At 41.7% G+C, this 17,829-nt stretch overlaps 1 protein-coding gene and 1 long non-coding RNA gene across 17 annotated transcripts in view; one reads left to right on the top strand and one right to left on the bottom strand.

Annotated features, from left to right (window-relative positions):
* ank2b (ankyrin 2b, neuronal) overlaps positions 1 to 17,345 on the top strand; it is a 156,251-nt gene extending 138,906 nt beyond the window's left edge. For 15 of the 16 annotated variants that reach the window (XM_080296444.1, XM_080296440.1, XM_026159524.2 and 12 more), the window contains 5 exons: positions 13,218 to 13,301; positions 13,392 to 13,556; positions 14,106 to 14,294; positions 14,450 to 14,541; positions 15,318 to 17,345. In XM_080296444.1, the coding sequence (XP_080152570.1) occupies positions 13,218 to 13,301; positions 13,392 to 13,556; positions 14,106 to 14,294; positions 14,450 to 14,541; positions 15,318 to 15,513 (726 nt within the window). In that variant the 3' untranslated portion in view covers positions 15,514 to 17,345. The remainder of the gene's footprint in view (positions 1 to 13,217; positions 13,302 to 13,391; positions 13,557 to 14,105; positions 14,295 to 14,449; positions 14,542 to 15,317) is intronic. The other variant, XM_080296445.1, reaches the window with a different exon arrangement.
* On the bottom strand, positions 5,158 to 12,442 carry LOC145423718 (uncharacterized). Its single transcript, XR_013904763.1, has 2 exons — positions 7,293 to 12,442; positions 5,158 to 7,261 (listed from the first exon to the last, which is right to left on the bottom strand). It is a non-coding gene; the product is annotated as an uncharacterized LOC145423718 (long non-coding RNA).
* Positions 17,346 to 17,829: the final 484 nt, after the last annotated feature.

The raw sequence follows: 17,829 nt of genomic DNA, 5'->3' as shown, positions 1-17,829 counted from the left end.
AATCTTCTGAATCAGCTGCATCAGAGTTTAAACTTTTACTAGACTCACCAATTCCTGAATTTAGACCAGATCTAGAATCATCAATATCATATACAGACTTCAGGTCTTGTTCACCTCAATCTGTGTTATCTGATTTTGAAACAGAGTTATATTCTCTTACGGTCCCAGAAGGCCAGCATTCATCTCCAGAATCCTTACCATCTGTGAGCAAATACACAAGTCTTTCTCCTGATTCCCCTGTACCTGACTTCAGACGGGGTTTGCCAGAAACTAATGTTGAGTTCAAAGCTCACGGGTCATCGTCACTTGAATCAGTGGCTTCAGAAACAGAATATGCTCCTCTGATTTTACAGATGTTTGAGGACAGGGCAGAATCTCCTGATTCAACTCAGTCAGAAGATCATTGTAAACCCCTTTCACCTGCCTCACCCATTCAGTTACCTCGTGAGTCTCACAGTGCTTTAAGGTCCATGTCCCCTGAGTCAGTGCTTTCAGACCTAAAAATAGACCTCCCAACACTTGGTAAACCACTTTCTCCTGAATCTCTATCATCAGATAAACTTTCACCTGATTCACCTGTACCTGACTTTGTGAAAACACTGTTTAGAGTACCCAAAAATGTCTTTGTACAAAGATCGGCATCTCATGAGTCAACATGTTCGGACGATGAATATATTTTTATAAGTTTAAGCTCACTAGTTCATGACATGAGATGCTCTTCACCTGGCTCGGTAGCATCTGGAGATGAGTACCAAGTGCAGTCACCAGACTCGCCAATACCCGATTACACACCAGGAATGCCAGAACACGTCATTGTAAATGTTGGGTATCGCTCATCCTCTCCTGAATCCATCGAATCAGATGTCGAGTACGCTGTGAGGGACTTTTTGATGTCCACAATTTTCTGTGTTGAGAACAGACCAGATTCTCCTGAATCAGTAGAATCAGAAACAGAAGAAAGGCCGCTCTCTGTTGAATCTATACCAGAATACAGGCCCATGTCTCCTGGGACATTAGTGCTACTTGGAAACATTAGATCAGCATCTCCAGAATCTACTCAGTCATTTGATGAACACAAGAAGCTTTCTCCAGACTCACCTCTCCCTTGGTTTGCACAAAATGTTTTTGAGGCTCCAGCAGCAGGAACACTTTATGGCAGCTCATCCTCTGAATCATTATCATCATTGTTTTCAGATCTGGACTGTGATCTGACATATTCTCCATTTAACGCAAGAGTCACTACCAAGAGAGCATTGTCAGCGCAGTCCGAAAGATCATATGACGAACTCCTGGGGTCTGAATCACCAGTGCCCGATTTCACAAAGAGTTTTGTGGAAACTTTCACGTGTGTGAGAAACATGTCACCATTAGACTTTTCAGATTCTGACAGTTTATCCCAGGCTTCAGCTCCATTCTGTACGGGAGAAAGAACAACATCACCTGAATCTTTAGTATTAGATATGGAGGAAATACTTGCATCCAGATCATCTTTAAATGAATCAAAAGACCCACCTGACCCTAAAGAATCACTAATTATGGTAACTGAGTATAATCTCGCTGATGATGCTGAGCGATGGAGTCCAAGTTCTCAAGCAAGTCATCTTCAGTGTGCCAGAGAAACTTTGCATAGTAAAAAAAGGTTTACACAGTTTGTTGACAGCACAATGGACTACGAGAGAAGTGAAACAGATGACGAAAATCGGACAGAAAAGGATAAAAATTCAGAGGAGGCAGAGTCACTTCCACCTATGACTGAACACATTTTCTCTTCACGAGCACTTCCATACAGACAGGGAAAGTCTATATTTGAATTGCCTGAGGCAGAAACACAGGATGAAGGTTCACCAGAATCCTCCATGTCCCCCAATGCAGTCATGGTGTTAGATGCAAGAGCACCATCACCAGGACCTGTGACATCAGTCAGTCAGTTCAGACCACTTTCACCAGATTCTCCAGTACCAGAATTTACAGTGGCATTGTCAGAATGTGTAATGTTTCCCAGATCATCATCGTCACCTTTAGCATTGGGTTCAGATCATATGCCACTGAATTTAGACTTTGACTTTGTAGAATGCAGACCATCATCTGTGGAAGTTCCACTGTTTGATGATCAAAACGAGACAGACAGGCCACTATCCTCCGAGTCCTCTGAATACATACCTGTGTCATTTGAATCTGCCGTACACATGGCTGACAAAAGAGCATCATCTCCAGAATCAATGCCAGAGTTCAATGAGAACAGGCCGCTGTCTCCAGACTCTCCCATCCCTCAGTTTACAGAGTCGTTGGAGGCTTACAGCACTATTTGTGAGTCATCGTCAACTGAATCACAGAGTTCAGACTCAGAGTACGAGTTGATTGTCAAATCATCAAAAGTTGCTGGTAGTGACAGACCATCCTCACCTGAATCTGTGTCGTCTCTCGGTGAGTTTGAACAACTGTTACCTGACTCACCGGTACCTGAATTTATGAGAATATTGTCATCTTATTTTATGAATGCTACTCCAGTAGATAGATCATCTTCTCCGGTTTCTTTTGCATCAGACTCTGAGTTTGTGGCCTTGCCTGTTGATTGTTGGATTAATGATATTTCGCGACCTTTGAGCCCTGAAACTGCAGAATCAGAGGAGGAATTAGACTCTGGTCCATCTTCATCGTTACTTATCAAAAGCCCAATAGCGATGTCACCGTTAGTAATTCAAATTGGGGATAAGTCTGGTGAAGAACATCCTAAGTGGCAAGAAATGAAAGAATTACAACCAGAATTTCAGTCATACAAAGAATGGATGGAGCCCGGATCCCAGGTTGGAAACTTCTCAACTTTACAAACCACCGTCTGTGAGGAAGACTCACATGTTAATGATGGTGAAGGAAAGCAGAAGAAGACCCAGCCTGTTAGTGTTGATGATCTAAAGACCAAGCTAGCCTCTCAAAGGGTAAGACTGAAAGCATGAAATCCAGCAGAGAGTAACTAGTTTTCATTAACGTAACCTTTTATGTCACTTGGACATAAAAAAGTGTAACTGTGTGACAAAAAAAGGAAAATACATTGCTGAACTAACAACAACATGGAGTGCATTAATGCTGGGGATGTGTCGTGAGCTACTAATTATTCCCTTCAGTTCATTTGTCTGACGACAGACGGTTGTTTATTGAGGGGCACTTTTTGCAGTCTGTTGCACATTTCTAAGCAGTAAACCTATTTCCCTAAACTCAGACTAAACTTGCTTTGTTTTTCTGGATTAAAAAAGGCTTTGTCTGCATGGTTAAAGCTCACCCTCTGGTATTCTTAGTTAGCTACTGAGATAATGTTGAAATTTCACTTCCAGGCTCCTGAGACACCAAAGGAAACACGGTTTCAAACAGACGATGACACACAGCTTCAGTCTGCTACAACAATAACACAGCAGAGCAGTAACATAGGTGTGCTCTTTGGTGAAGACAAGCTGATGGCATCAGTCCCTCTACAGCTACCTGAACACAGCACATACACAACTCACAGAGCTGTTACTCCAATTCTGCCTTCACGTGAGAAGGCTTCATTTGCATCCCACAGGTGCTCTGAGTGGGAGCTGTCCCTGAAGGAAGCACAATCTAGTGAGCACTTTTCACCCTCGCCAACTCCTGATCGAGATTACCAGGCAATGCTTCCAGAACATCTGAGAGCTCCTGACTGTAGCCAAGTGTCCTTGAATGACAGGAGCCTCCTGTTGTCAGTGTTCAGCGACTCTATGTCAGCTAAGCTTGAGAGCCAAGCTCTGACTAAGAAAGAGTCTGAAACCCTTGGAGACACCGAAGACTTTTCACCAGACTTTAAGAAGGTCCTCACAGGAACTAGAGAGAAACAAGCGTCCGAATCTGAATTAGGTAAACCGAATGTCCCAGTAAAGCAGCACTTCAAGGGCTCTGAATCTCCACAGCACTCTGATTCAGATATGGAGTTCTTTGACTGCAGACAAGCCTTCTCTGACTTTTCGGAACCAGAAGATGTGATTACCTATCATATCTCTGAACCCCCTTCACCAGTACCTGGGAGTAGTCTTGATACTGGCCTTCAGCGTGCTACTCAAGCAAACCAGCTCTTCTTGCGGGCAGAAGATAGAAATCTCTTCTCTACCAGCAGCGAAAGTCTTCCTGAATTTGCTTATGATGTAGAGGCGTATCAGACAGACAGTGGGCTCCCTGTACTGGAGGAGCTCCCTTCCAGAGATCAGGCAGAATACTATGACGATGATGACTTCCTGGGACGGGTAAGAGGTTGAGCATGAGCACAGTGCTGTGGATCTGCATTCCTAAATCAAGAGACAAACAAGCAGTCGGTACTTTGGAGACTAAAAGACACTGAAATGCTTTTGTGTGCATAAATATTAGAAATATTGCAAATGTCATAACACAAACACTTCTTCCTCACACCAGTGTGCTGTTTGGGGTTTGTTTGTTTGCAGTATCTCAAACTGTTGCTGAAATGCATGAGCTGCTGTAAGGAGTCTTTAACAGAGACATTTGCACCTGTTTGCTTTGATTTCTGCCTGTTGCAGTTCATCCCACTCACATGTACAGATAATCCCCCCCTTAAATATATGCAAAAAGAATTTCCTTTAGCTATGAAGGATACAGTCATATGGGGCAGTGCAGTTATGCTTTTGTTTATGCACAGCTCTCTTAAGGTAAAGAGTTGAGTTCTGGTCTTTGGACTACTACCCCAGCTCGAGTCTTTTATTTTTTAGCCGTTCTGTTGCAGATTTGTGGGAGTACTTCAGACCCCCCTTTGTTCTTCAGTAGTAGTAGCGTCTTCGGTACAGGTGGCCTTTCATTTGACTCTGGGATTCAGGACTTCCCTACACTGACTGCACGTACCCAGGCCAAGTGCAGCTCATCGCCTCTAACTCCTGCTAACAATGTTTCCACTTTGACTTGTTTGGACGTCAGATTGATGGACAGCAACAACTTCTGGCCAACAATCTGGGCAGTTCATTGCTGAGTTCATTGCTTGTGTTGATGCTCACCTGAATGCTGTAGACTTCTGCTCACATGCATTTGATTAGCAGAACCTGCTACTGCTACTTACCCTCTTGATTCCTGTGGAAGCTGTTAAGATTCAATATTGAGGAAGGGTACAAGAGGTGATCGAAGAATAACCACACCGATCCGGCCGGGTGAAGTCAAACGATGATTTTAATGAATACACGCGTGGGAAGACACTCTGTACGCAGACAGCCAGTAGTCTTCAACTTAATCAAAGCATGAACAGATATTTTATAGCATCAGGGTTTGTTTACTGACGCCCCTTCATACGTCACAGACACATTTTATACATAGATCAGATCAACATCATCATGACTTTTCACCCAGAAAATCATCTCCTATTTTCATGGCTTGGTACTTTCCGTTCTTATCTTAAAATGAATTGTTCCTCTTTCTTGTCGAGACAACAAGAAACGGTTCCTCTTTTACCGAGACAATTTTGTAGTTACAGCCAAACATAACTAACCTCTTCCTCTAAATAAATCTAATTTAAAGTGTGTGTGTGTGTGTGTGTTGACCTCACATGCTCTTTCTCAATTCACCTGTTGCACTTCTGACCTTTTACCAGACCAGAAGCTCACTGAGACTATGTGTATGTCTTCTACTAAATAAATGTTTTAATCAAGAACCTCTACTAAAACCTTAATATAAAATGATAAAGCTATCTGTTACATTGTTAAAGCCTCGTCTTAGCCTGCGGCTCAAAATAACTTCCTGCTTCTTTCTGCATACAACTTCCTGTCAGCCTGCAACTCAGTCTTTCTGAAAGAGACACTGTCTAAACCTTGGAATGCAATATCCATGCTGCAAATTATATTATTAATGCAATAACAATTATTTAACAATAGCAGTAAAATAATTTCCCTCCTCGACACTCCCCCTTTTGACCTCTGAAAACCAGAGGTCACAATACATTGTGTCCTCACGCAGACCCTTCTCTGGTGGTCTCGAACCTCGAGATCTCCAGGATCCTCGCCCCTCCTGTGGTCGCCGAGATCAGTCTTCTGCAAAGGAAACAAAACACCTTTTCTTGCATCTCCCTAACTTATCCTATCTGGGACTCTTTAATTAAAAGCATGATCCTAATTATGCTCTTAACTTATTGACTTGTATTTATGTATACTCTTCAACGTTACTCATCACTTTAAACTCTTTGAGCCCTGCTTTCACGTCCAGTTGCTCGCTCTATTTTCCCTTATCTGATCATCAACATCCTGTGCACAAATTGTCGCTGCTGCAAGTTAATCTACTCCAAAAGAAAACAACCACTTTAATCAATTAAGTTCAAGCATATAAGCAATTACTCCTGTATACATTTCATCATAGCTAAATGCTGCCTTGAAACAACTCCTATGTGTTAACACTAACTTCATTTTAAAACCTCACATTTCCTATGTTATCACCTGTTTCGGTATAGCCTTTTTATTTCATTTTGCTCCTTTTAATGTAACAATACCTCCTAATTCTAGTTTATCAGACTTAACCAAAATATATGCTTTCCTTCCTCTTTGGTCCTTCTTTAAGTTCAGTTAAAAGCTAAATGAATTTAAGGCCTTTTGCCTGGAATCAATACTGTCATGTGTGTTTCTTAACTCTGTGTCTGTAAGCGTGTGCAATCCTTCATGAACTCATATTATCCTCACAGTAGATTGGCTAATCATAGCGCTAGCCAAAGGCTCGTGACCCTCCAGAGACAAATTTGAGCCACAACTCCTTTAAAAGCACAAAATGCAATATGTATAAAAATCATTTCTATTTATAAGCTCCCCCTTTTATCCTAAAAATACCTCCTATGTAATATCTGTATGTGTAAGCCTACATTATAACCACTTCTTCTAAAGATCAAAAAATCAAACCTGTTCTACCCCTTCAACCCTCACTAATTTTCCCTCTAAGATTTATTCACAGCTTTGAAAAACTGGCATTGTATCTTCTAAACAGGATTCATGGTCCTGGGCCATGTTGGCCCAGCATTCTTGGTTCCTTGTATTTTCGCTCCTTATTTAGGCCAGGTTTTCTGAGGTGTCCTGTTGTGGTGTTCCCTAAGTGTTTTTTCCCTTTGTGACTCTTACCCCCTTGTGCCCCTCTGTCTATTTATGAGCTCTCGTCTCTCTTTGTGTTTATTCCATGTTTCCCCCAGCCTGTTATGTCTGTGTTCTCCCCGTGCTCTGGGTGTATTTAAGTTGTGTCTTCTGATATTGTAGTTCCTGGTTCGTCTATATTGTTTCCCCTCGGTCTCCCTGCGTCTCTTGTGTATTTCCCCGGACCTCCCTGCATCCTCGTTTCTGGTTTGTGTTATTAGCTTACCCAGTTTTCCGGTTTCTTGTTTTTCCACCAGTGCTGTTTTGTGCCCACCGTTGTAAATAAATATTCACCTGCACCAGAGCTGCCGCCTTTTGGGTCCTTTTCTACAACTCCACACGGCTTGCCTCGCAAACCGTGACAAGTTCACTTTTAATCCTTTAACCTTAACTTAAAAATACCAGTTTCAGTTTTACCATATCCAAATGATCAAAAACCCAAAAGGTCCTAAAATGATCCTAAATTATTAAGCAATTAAATTATTAAACCCTAAACCCCCCTTTATCTTGATACATTTCATGTGTCAAGATACTATACAAAACTTAAAAATGCTCAGTTTCCCCACTCATGATCCAATCTATGTCATAAAAATAAACTTAAAACAGAACAGTTATCAGTCATGTGTTTCTACAATTAATGGTAACTGAGTTACATCAAAAAATATTTCCCCTTTAGCATTTGGCATTCTCCCAACAATATACTATAATCTCATAATCTAACCCCACCTAATAAAACAAAACAGAAATTTTCTCTGGTAAAAACAAATTGTTTGTCCACATTTATTCACCCTCACATTCACTCACATGCAGTCACACCATATATTTGCTGATAGTGGAGCTTCCCGCACGATCAGATACTCCACCCTCAGCAAAATGAGCTCAGTCATTTTTATTTTCCATAGGGAAATATTTCTTTATGCTTTTGGACTGGATTGACTCGCATAAAATCCTTTTTACAGGGACTTACGACCTTGATCAGTCCCCACAGGTAGCTCTCCTCAGCCAATTGTAATCTGGAAAGCCCCCTTATATTTGCTCCTCCCGAGAACTTTCAGCGCCGTTATTCACTGTTGCAGGCCTGCTTAAAACAGAAATGAAAAAAAAATAGAGCTGATTGTTAGCTCATAAAAACAAAACAAAATCACCTGACAGGTTTTCTTTAAGTGCACTGTTACAAAATAATGGGCCCAATTTTAGACATGTCCATGTTTCCTAAAACTCCCTCTATTAAAAACAAAAATAACAACAACAACCTACCTGACAGAATCAACCCATCACCACAACAACCTTAAACACACAAATCTTGCCACCACATAATTTCACCTCCTCAATACACCAAAAGTCTCATTAAAACCACTCAATTTGCACACAAAAATCACCCCCTTATGCTCTATAACATACTTCAATTCAGCATAAAACCCCCTTACGACATCATATAATCACTAAACTATAAATTTCCTACCCCAATCTGCACTTCTCGTCTCTGCTATGCTTCCTCTTCCTGAAAGTCACAGTCACACACACACTCCAGCTAATTTGCATACTGAGTCATCTCTCAAGAAGCTGTAACAACAGAAACATATGTTTAAACATTCCCAACTCATTAAATCATTTTATTTCTTCCAACAGTGATCACTAGTGTTGATCACTCAGTACGAGAGCACTCCTAAGTCACTCTTTTTTAAAACTACTTTAATCCCTTTTTCGTTTTCATAACTCCCTTTGTCATATGGCTTATTCTATTCCTCAATTACAAACTCAAATGTATTTTATTAAACATTCACACCCTTGTATCATTCATACAAAATAGCAAGCTGTTCTTCATTGCCTATGTTTGTGTTCTTAGCTAGGTTTAATCAGTGTCTATGCATTAAACTCCATGAGCTTGTCTTGTCTTGTCTTTATAAGTTTAATGCATTTCCTGTTTGTGTGTGTGAATTTGCATATGGTGCTTTTACAGTGTGTCAGACTCCTTCATAATTTTGCCTTTAAACAGTCAATTTTCTCCTCCCCAACTTTACTAACCCAAATTCTGATTTCCTACCTTAAATAGCAGCATTCCTTGTCCTCAGCCAGAAGGTAGGGCTCCACTTGCCACTTTCCACCTCCACCCTAGCCCAGCGGTCTTACCCGTCAGGTCCGAGAGTATTCGTGACTGTGCCTGCCTTAGGTTGTCCCAGGGTTTCGAGGTGGGATCTTACCCGTCATGGGCTATCCAGCCTTCCATACTCGCCTGATACGGGGCCCAAGTGGGCAGGGGAGGGAACACACTGGCTCTGGGAATTAAAGGAATGTAAGCTGCTTCCTTCATTGCATCTTATGTTAAACTATCTCTATAATAAGCTATCTCAATTCTGACTCCTTCCTAGAATAATTTCACATATGGCACTTTGTGTATGTGTGTTTTCTATTCATTAATGTAATTGTCAGTTATTTTCTCTCTTCATTTTACTTTATTTATCTGTTTGTTTGTAACGTTCTACTTTAGTTCTACTAAACCTTGATGTAAAAAACAATACTCCCTTATTTCACGCACACACTCTGCATTTTGCCTACGCACACACTTCTCTCTCAGACTTCCTCTGTTCACACATCACCTTGCACTCACTCTACTATCAACTTTCATAGTGTTATTATTATTTAGTATTTTGTACACCTCACACAGAATCATTCAAATCGAGTACTCACAGCATTCACATCACAACCTTCAACTTTCACTTTCGATCCTGCAAGACGCAGAGATGGACATCTCCTTCACCTAACATAAAACTAAATTACCATATCAACATACAATTACTGAAATTCAAACTCAAATACACCATCTGTTTTAATAAAGTCAAAGAGTAAACAGGTGTACCAAGTGTATGTACTTATGTGTTTTAAACTGAAAGAAAAAGAAACTCAAACTCTCATAACATCACTCATGCATCTCTTAAATTAAAAACACTTTCAAACTTTAAAACCTCCTACTTTACATCACCAAAGAAATACCTCTCACACCTTCATTCATCATTCAAAACCTTCTAGTCACCGCATTCACACTTAAACTGTGACTAGAGTTGAAGAATATAACTCAAAACACAATTTCCTAAGAGTATTTTAGACATGCTTGTCATAATCAAAAAAGCAAGTAAAAAACAAACAAACAAAAAATTGAAACCTCCATTAATTCTCACCGCACACACAAGAAATTGAAAAAATAAAACCCACCAGCAGCTAATGCTGGAGAACAGTTACTACTGAAAGTCATGTGTTAGTCTTAAGTATATACAGTGCACTCAATATATTTATATATCTACATCCAAACTCAATCAATTACTATACATCCACTACGGCAACTCAAAACTTTATTTATAGTCCTTTGCTAAACATAAATGGCATTTTAAACACACACTCTACAATGTTTGCAGCAGTATTTGTAAAACCAACTGTGGCTTAAACAGTTCACTGCTTACTCATTTGCATTTTCACTCACACACACACCTCCAAAAATAGCAGCAGGCAGTCAGTGCATTACTGACTCGACACACAGAGATCTCTTATTACAAAGACGTCTTATATTTACAACTACTGTCAGATCTGTCAGCTTTAGCGCCTAACCAATTTAGACAAATTTAAAATAACCGCCCACCAATTAACCAGTATCAAGACTTTAACTGTTTCTGGCCTCATTTCTAAAATCCCTAACTCAATTTAAAAGCGTCAACCAACCCAAACTTTGCCTGAAGCTCTATTTTTGGCATTTCACAGCCAAGGCTTACCTCGAAGTGTTAAGTTAAAGTTACACGCCCGAAGACCAACTTCTCCTGTCCAAAAAAGCGCAGATACCGTTGCAAACGGTAAGGAGACTCTAACTCCTAGCTTAATTCCGGGATGCCCTGTACCCCACAGCTAAACCACACTGAACTAACCCTCTTCGCCGAGAGGTCAATGTCGCGCGTCCACGACAAGGAGGGAGCGTAACCTCCGGGCTCTGCGCTTCCTAGCAGACTCGAACTGCCGTTCTAGAATAATTTAGAATATTTTGAAACAACAATCAACACCCGAAACAAGTGTATAACTGAGGCAGGTGCAACCTAGTGGCCAATTTGACCGCTCAGGTCCACTCTTATGACCAAATTTGGACTCTAACCAACACAATAACCAATTCCCTACCAACTACTTGAGACTCTAACTCAATTTCTTTGGGACTTCAACCCATTATTTAAACTTTTCTTATCAGACTCTTAACTACTTTCATTTCTTCTTAGCAGAACTCTAACTGCTTCAACTCATGAGATTTTCATCAAAATCAAAACAGACATCCACCAGTAACTTCAGTGAGTAGACTTAAATTTTATCATGTCCAATTTGGCACACTTTGGAAATAATTCAACAGGTAGTGCCTTACCTTTTGGATAAGCCGGCTTATGCCCACTCACTTAGACCACTGGAATTCACGTCTGCCCGTCAGACCACCCAAGACCCCGGATTTCTCCGTCCAAACCTCCAACTCTCCTTCCCCAATAACCGGACGAAGCCCCCAAATGTTAAGATTCAATATTGAGGAAGGGTACAAGAGGTGATCGAAGAATAACCACACCGATCCGGCCGGGTGAAGTCAAACGATGATTTTAATGAATACACGCGTGGGAAGACACTCTGTACGCAGACAGCCAGTAGTCTTCAACTTAATCAAAGCATGAACAGATATTTTATAGCATCAGGGTTTGTTTACTGACGCCCCTTCATACGTCACAGACACATTTTATACATAGATCAGATCAACATCATCATGACTTTTCACCCAGAAAATCATCTCCTATTTTCATGGCTTGGTACTTTCCGTTCTTATCTTAAAATGAATTGTTCCTCTTTCTTGTCGAGACAACAAGAAACGGTTCCTCTTTTACCGAGACAATTTTGTAGTTACAACCAAACATAACTAACCTCTTCCTCTAAATAAATCTAATTTAAAGTGTGTGTGTGTGTGTGTGTTGACCTCACATGCTCTTTCTCAATTCACCTGTTGCACTTCTGACCTTTTACCAGACCAGAAGCTCACTGAGACTATGTGTATGTCTTCTACTAAATAAATGTTTTAATCAAGAACCTCTACTAAAACCTTAATATAAAATGATAAAGCTATCTGTTACATTGTTAAAGCCTCGTCTTAGCCTGCGGCTCAAAATAACTTCCTGCTTCTTTCTGCATACAACTTCCTGTCAGCCTGCAACTCAGTCTTTCTGAAAGAGACACTGTCTAAACCTTGGAATGCAATATCCATGCTGCAAATTATATTATTAATGCAATAACAATTATTTAACAATAGCAGTAAAATAATTTCCCTCCTCGACAAAGCAGTAACAGTGTACTCAGTTTTTCACAGCATTGCACAGAGACCTGTGGCTGCAGAAGTTAACTGTAGACACTGTTTAGACCCATGCTATGTTGACCCATGCTGGTTATGTGCAGGAGATAGCTGAGGAGCTAGGGATGCTGTCCTCTGATAGCTCAGAGGAGGATGTACTGACCACCAGGGTGGTCCGACGCAGAGTAATCATTCAGGTAAACGAGCATGACTGCGTGCAGTGCAGTGCGCCTGTGGCCTGTTGAAGGTTTAGTGGATAGTTTTGCTGCTCCTTTTTCAGCCTGAGCTTTTCAGATTAATCCTGTATAATACACTCGGCTCAAATTCATTTTCCTCTAATGCAGAACGTCATATTTCAGAGAGTCAGCTAGAAACTTTGGTCCTTTACAATTTCATTGACTTTAGATTCACATTTTTGTTTTTTTTGCTTGTTTTTTAAGATAAATTTGTATTTCTACACTTTGTTCTACACATGTTGTCGTGTCACCATTAGGGTTTTTTTTCTTTTGTTACTGGAAGTGATACTTGTGCATTGAAACAGGAAAGCTGCACTGTGTATAACCTGAATGGACCCATAATGACGCTGGTATTCAGCAATCGTCAACACTGTTTTCAGACGGACTTGAAATACAGAGATCTGTTGGAGCTGACTATTATTAATTACCGTTGGATTGATTGCAAAATGTTCTTTGACGTCTGTAGATTGTGCGTAATGTGAGTGAAGGTGTGAACCCACAGCAAGCGTTTTGTGTCTTTTGCAGGCCGATAACCTGCCAGACATCCCCCTGCAGACCCTGACAGAAGAGAAGTACATCGATGAAGATGGCAACATGGTGGTCAAGAAAGTGAGGAAGATTCAACACTGAAATCTGTATTACACTTAAAACCTGGTCCTTCATACAGAAAACCTTTACAGTGACTTGCCTCTCCAACAGGTCACGCGGAAGGTCATTCGTAAATATGTGTCTCCAGACGGCATGGAGACACAGGAAGTGACCATCGAAGGCTCTCACCAGGAGTCGGTCCAGATAGAGGAGGGAGATGCTGTTTCAAAGGTGGTGAAGAGAACTGTGCTTCATAGTGGAGGCGATCAGAAGGAGGTGAGAGCCTCTGACGTCTGCTAATCCTACTGTTGCTTTGTGTTTTATATCCGGTAATGAGGAGTTATTTTGCTGCAGTCGAGAGTCAATTTATTTTTTGCCTCAAAGTGCTGCAACCTGTTGCAGGTGAGGGGAAAGAGAAGCGAGCAGAGAGGTGAAGTGCAGGGAGAGAGTGCTGCTAATATTAAATACAGAAGTGCTGCATATACACACTGTGAGACTGAGCGAAGACAAACTGCTTAGTCTAACAAACTCAACCAAGGGATCATTCAGGGCCTCCTGATGCAGCTGTGACGGTTTTAAGCCTGAATCCAACTGGATGCTGGCTCCAGTGGAGGGTCTGGCTGCAGCTCAGGTAGATCAGTCTGCATGCCTGATGTCCTCGGGGAAGAAATTCACCCCAAGTTAACGTCTCTGATGGACTCGCTTTCTCTCCGATGTGTTTGGGTGAGCCAGTTAACTGTAAATCCAGTTAACTGCAGGCACGTCTTTGCTGTACTTCAGTCCACTGTTATTCAAAGTAACCGTGACATCGTATTTCCTTCCCAGCTGACCTTTTCAGAGTCCCCGGCTCTGAGCGCTGCCACAGCGTCAGAGTTTGAAGTGGAGCCAGTGCAGGGCAGAAAGGTCAGCAAGGTTGTCAAGACAACTGTGGTGAGAGGCGAGAGGATGGAGAAGCACACAGGAGACCCGTCGCTGGCTGCAGACCTGCCTTCAGCCAGAGAGGACTTTGAGAAGGTGAGTAAGATTTCAGCTCAGGAATAATATTTGTTTTTAGACGCCTCGAGGATGAAAGGACACTCGTGGTGTAATGCAGGCATTTTATCACTGCGCTGAGAAAACCTGAGAGCTTTCTAGCATTTGATCTGTCTTTCCTCATTCTTCCCCTCCAGGCAATGAGTTACGCTGGAGGATTTGGAAAAGTGCTAATGCCGCATATAGTAGAGAAAGAGATTGTACAGGATGACGGTTCTGTGGTTAAAAGGTTGGACTGCATGAGTGTGCTGTGTGACCACACTGTGACTGTCCTAACCTTTACTGTCTGTGAGGGAGAAAAGAGACACGTGCGCACATTATTTATACAACTTCTGTTGTTTTCATCAGATCCTGAGATGTGCAGTGTAGCAATAATAGATGCAGACACACATATTTCACATTACTGGCATTCCTGGTATGAAACAATGGTGCCATTACTGGTACAACCAGTGAGTAATAAAGCAAAGTGACAGCAGCATATGCTAATGTTTGCTTATGCTCTGCTGGTTTCTGATGCTTGTTTCAGCCACGTTTTGTTCCAGCGGGCTAGAGAGAGAACAGGCTGTGAACTTGTTTTTCATTTCAGTCCACATGATGTGTGACATCATTCTTTTAAAAGGGCGTCGCCACATTTGATTTGATCCAACAACAAAGCCTCCAGCTGGACTCAAACCAGCATCCTTTTAGATGTGACAACACCATGTAACCACACGAGTATAGATGCAATACAGTTACAATTATTAGGGATTTAGGAAACAACACAATGATTCTGAGTTTGTTTAGATGGTTCTAGAAATCTGAAATATCAGAAAAACATTTCAAATCCTGATGCAAATATTTAAACAACAGTTAAAGCATGATGCATCATGTGGTGCGATATGATTCATTAACATGGAAATGAAGGTGATGCATTTATTGTTCTTTATGAAACAAACGTGGAGCCTGGCAGTCTGCAGCCACTTACTGTGATCCTGGATGAACTACTACTGTTTCCTGTTCCTGCAGAAGCCAGATGCGTAATTCACGCAGCCAGAAGAGGACCGTGGTGAGGGATGCTCAGGGGAAGCATGTGCACCTAGAGCGCCTGGACAACACCGCAGATGCCCTGCAGCCTGATGCGCTGCAGCAGCACCTGCACCGACTGCTCCAGCGCTACTGTGAGGACACCGAGGATGAGGAGGAGGATGAAAACCTTAGCTGAGCAGCTGCTTCCACTGATCTACATTTTCCACTGAAGCTTTTGGTGACGTACACTTCCTCAGATCGAACCGCCCTCTGTCCCTGCTCATCACTGGAGTTTTTCTTTCTTCTTCTTTGGTTTGTCAGATATTGGAACCGTATTTTTGTGCTTTAACGATAGATGTTCGCTCTGATTGTGACCAAAGATAGCCACCCCTCACCGTCCTGATGATTTTTGTTCGTGTTTCGCTTCCTGCGGCTGCTTTGATGTGATGTAGGTACGATGCACCAAAGGCGGATTAGAAAGAAAAGGCGCGTCTCGGATGTTTCGCCTCACGCACCGGCCTCTTCTTGAAGAACTCGTGTAAACATTTGTACATAGGGGAGTTGATGACAAAAAGTCAAGCTGGGACTGGAAAGAAGCTGAAATAATTCAAAGCATTTACCACGTTAGCCCACCTGAACCTGCTGTACATGCACCAGCTGCAGAACGGCCACAGTACACATGAGATTAATGCCAGATAAAGTGTGAATGCGTATCATCAGAAACTCAGCCGACATCAACCCGCCCATCTGTTCACAAAGGCTGTGTGCTCACACCTTTTGTCATCTGCCCTTACTTTATCCACGTGTCTGTCCTTCCTGCACGTGTGGAGCATTGTTTCTGTCACCTGTGTGTGCCGTGTCTACGGAGAAAGAAAGTAGTGATGATGAATGTTTCGGTGCAGCACTCATGTCCTCGTGCTTCATGTTGGTGCTTTTCCTTACCTGCAGCTACTCGTAGCGTTTCCACACCTTTTAAAGCGCAGCTTTGACTGTTACTGTCAACAAATCTACAGGAAAACCCAACGCCAGCTCTGCTTTTGCTCCTCTGCTGCACACAGCTGTCATTGGCCATGCATGCAGCAACATTTCCTCCAGCCTGCAACACTGACTTTAATATAAAATGAAGTGTTGAGTCTGTGAGAAAATGGACAGTTTGCCTTTGATTTATTAGGAAAAATGGCATCACAGGTTTCATGGTCTCAGTGTTCTTCAAGCTCGTTTAGCAAATTATGGACGGAAAATAGACATTGGAGCAAAAACCATATGAGTTGGTAACAGTCGGAAGGAAGAACTATCAACAGGAAGAGACCTCTGGTAGCGATTAAAGAGAAAATGAACAGCCCACAGGCTCTAATTAGATCAACTGATCGCTCCAACAGAAACCAGTGGGTCCTTTTAGAGTCTGGTTATGGTCCCAGTAACACTCTGTTGGTTTTGGGCTTCTCGTCAGATTTGTAGACACGTAACAGCAGACTTGTCCTTTAGTTTTGTTTTTCAACACATAAATAATGTAGTCGTGGATTTGCTTGTTTCCTGTCATCACTGTTACCACGTTTGACTTTAAAGCCACTTTAAACCCAGGCCGAGGCTTTTACCCGCTTCATTTGTGACACCTGTGTTTCTTTATTTATTGCTGTGTGTGTGTGTGAGAGAGTTTGGATGTATTTTGAAGCTACAGGTAAACCTTTGTTTGTTCCTTTGCCATCGCAGACAAACAGTTGTGTTGCTATAAGGTGGCTGCGACGCATTCAGACATGATTACGTGTGTTTGCTGTTCATCTACATATTTTCCATGTAACAATGTTGCCATTTACTTTGATCCACTGGAAGAATAAAGGTCAAAAAGAGAAAACCAATCTCATAACGGAGCATCTTAATTCCATGGTGATGACAATATATACATATTAACAGTGCAAATATTTATGCGGGCATGTATGACTTTATCAGATGATCAAAATAAAAATGCTAATGAGGTAAAAGAGCTGCAGTGTGTTTGTGGCACAACAATAAAACTGTACATGTCTCGAATGATGCCCGTTGTCATTTTTTCACCACATATAACTTCAAAGAGTTTGTGGCAAAGACGAAGGATATTTCTGTCCACTGGGAGTTCTGGGAGAACACTGGTCAAAGCTGAACTGAGCCTGCAGCAGGTGAGTTTTCTGTAAATCGGTTAATGCTGAAGAAAGTGCCAACTGTACACACGGTTTTATGATTGTAGCTTTGGGAAGACTTACTCGTATTATCTTATGCTAATTTTAGTGTATCTGATAAAACCTGAATCTTTATACTACGAATGTTACAGAGATACACAGAGGAGGGTCAGATATGCTGCTTTGAATGCACATTTATCAGTCTCAGAGTTTGTGGAGGTATTTTGGTCCTCTGTTCTTTACAACATGAGGTCATAAATATGTGAAAAGCTCGATTACTGCTCACGTGTTTGGGATTTTGGCCAGGCTTAAGCTCGGGGGTGGGGAGGGCCTCGAGGGCCGGTGTCCTGCAGTCCTGC

Source organism: Astatotilapia calliptera, chromosome 3 (genome assembly GCF_964374335.1).
Source record: "Astatotilapia calliptera chromosome 3, fAstCal68.1, whole genome shotgun sequence".
Taxonomy (NCBI): Eukaryota; Metazoa; Chordata; class Actinopteri; order Cichliformes; family Cichlidae; genus Astatotilapia; species Astatotilapia calliptera.
Note: the sequence above shows the minus strand (reverse complement) of the source record. Positions and strands in the feature narration are given on the sequence as shown.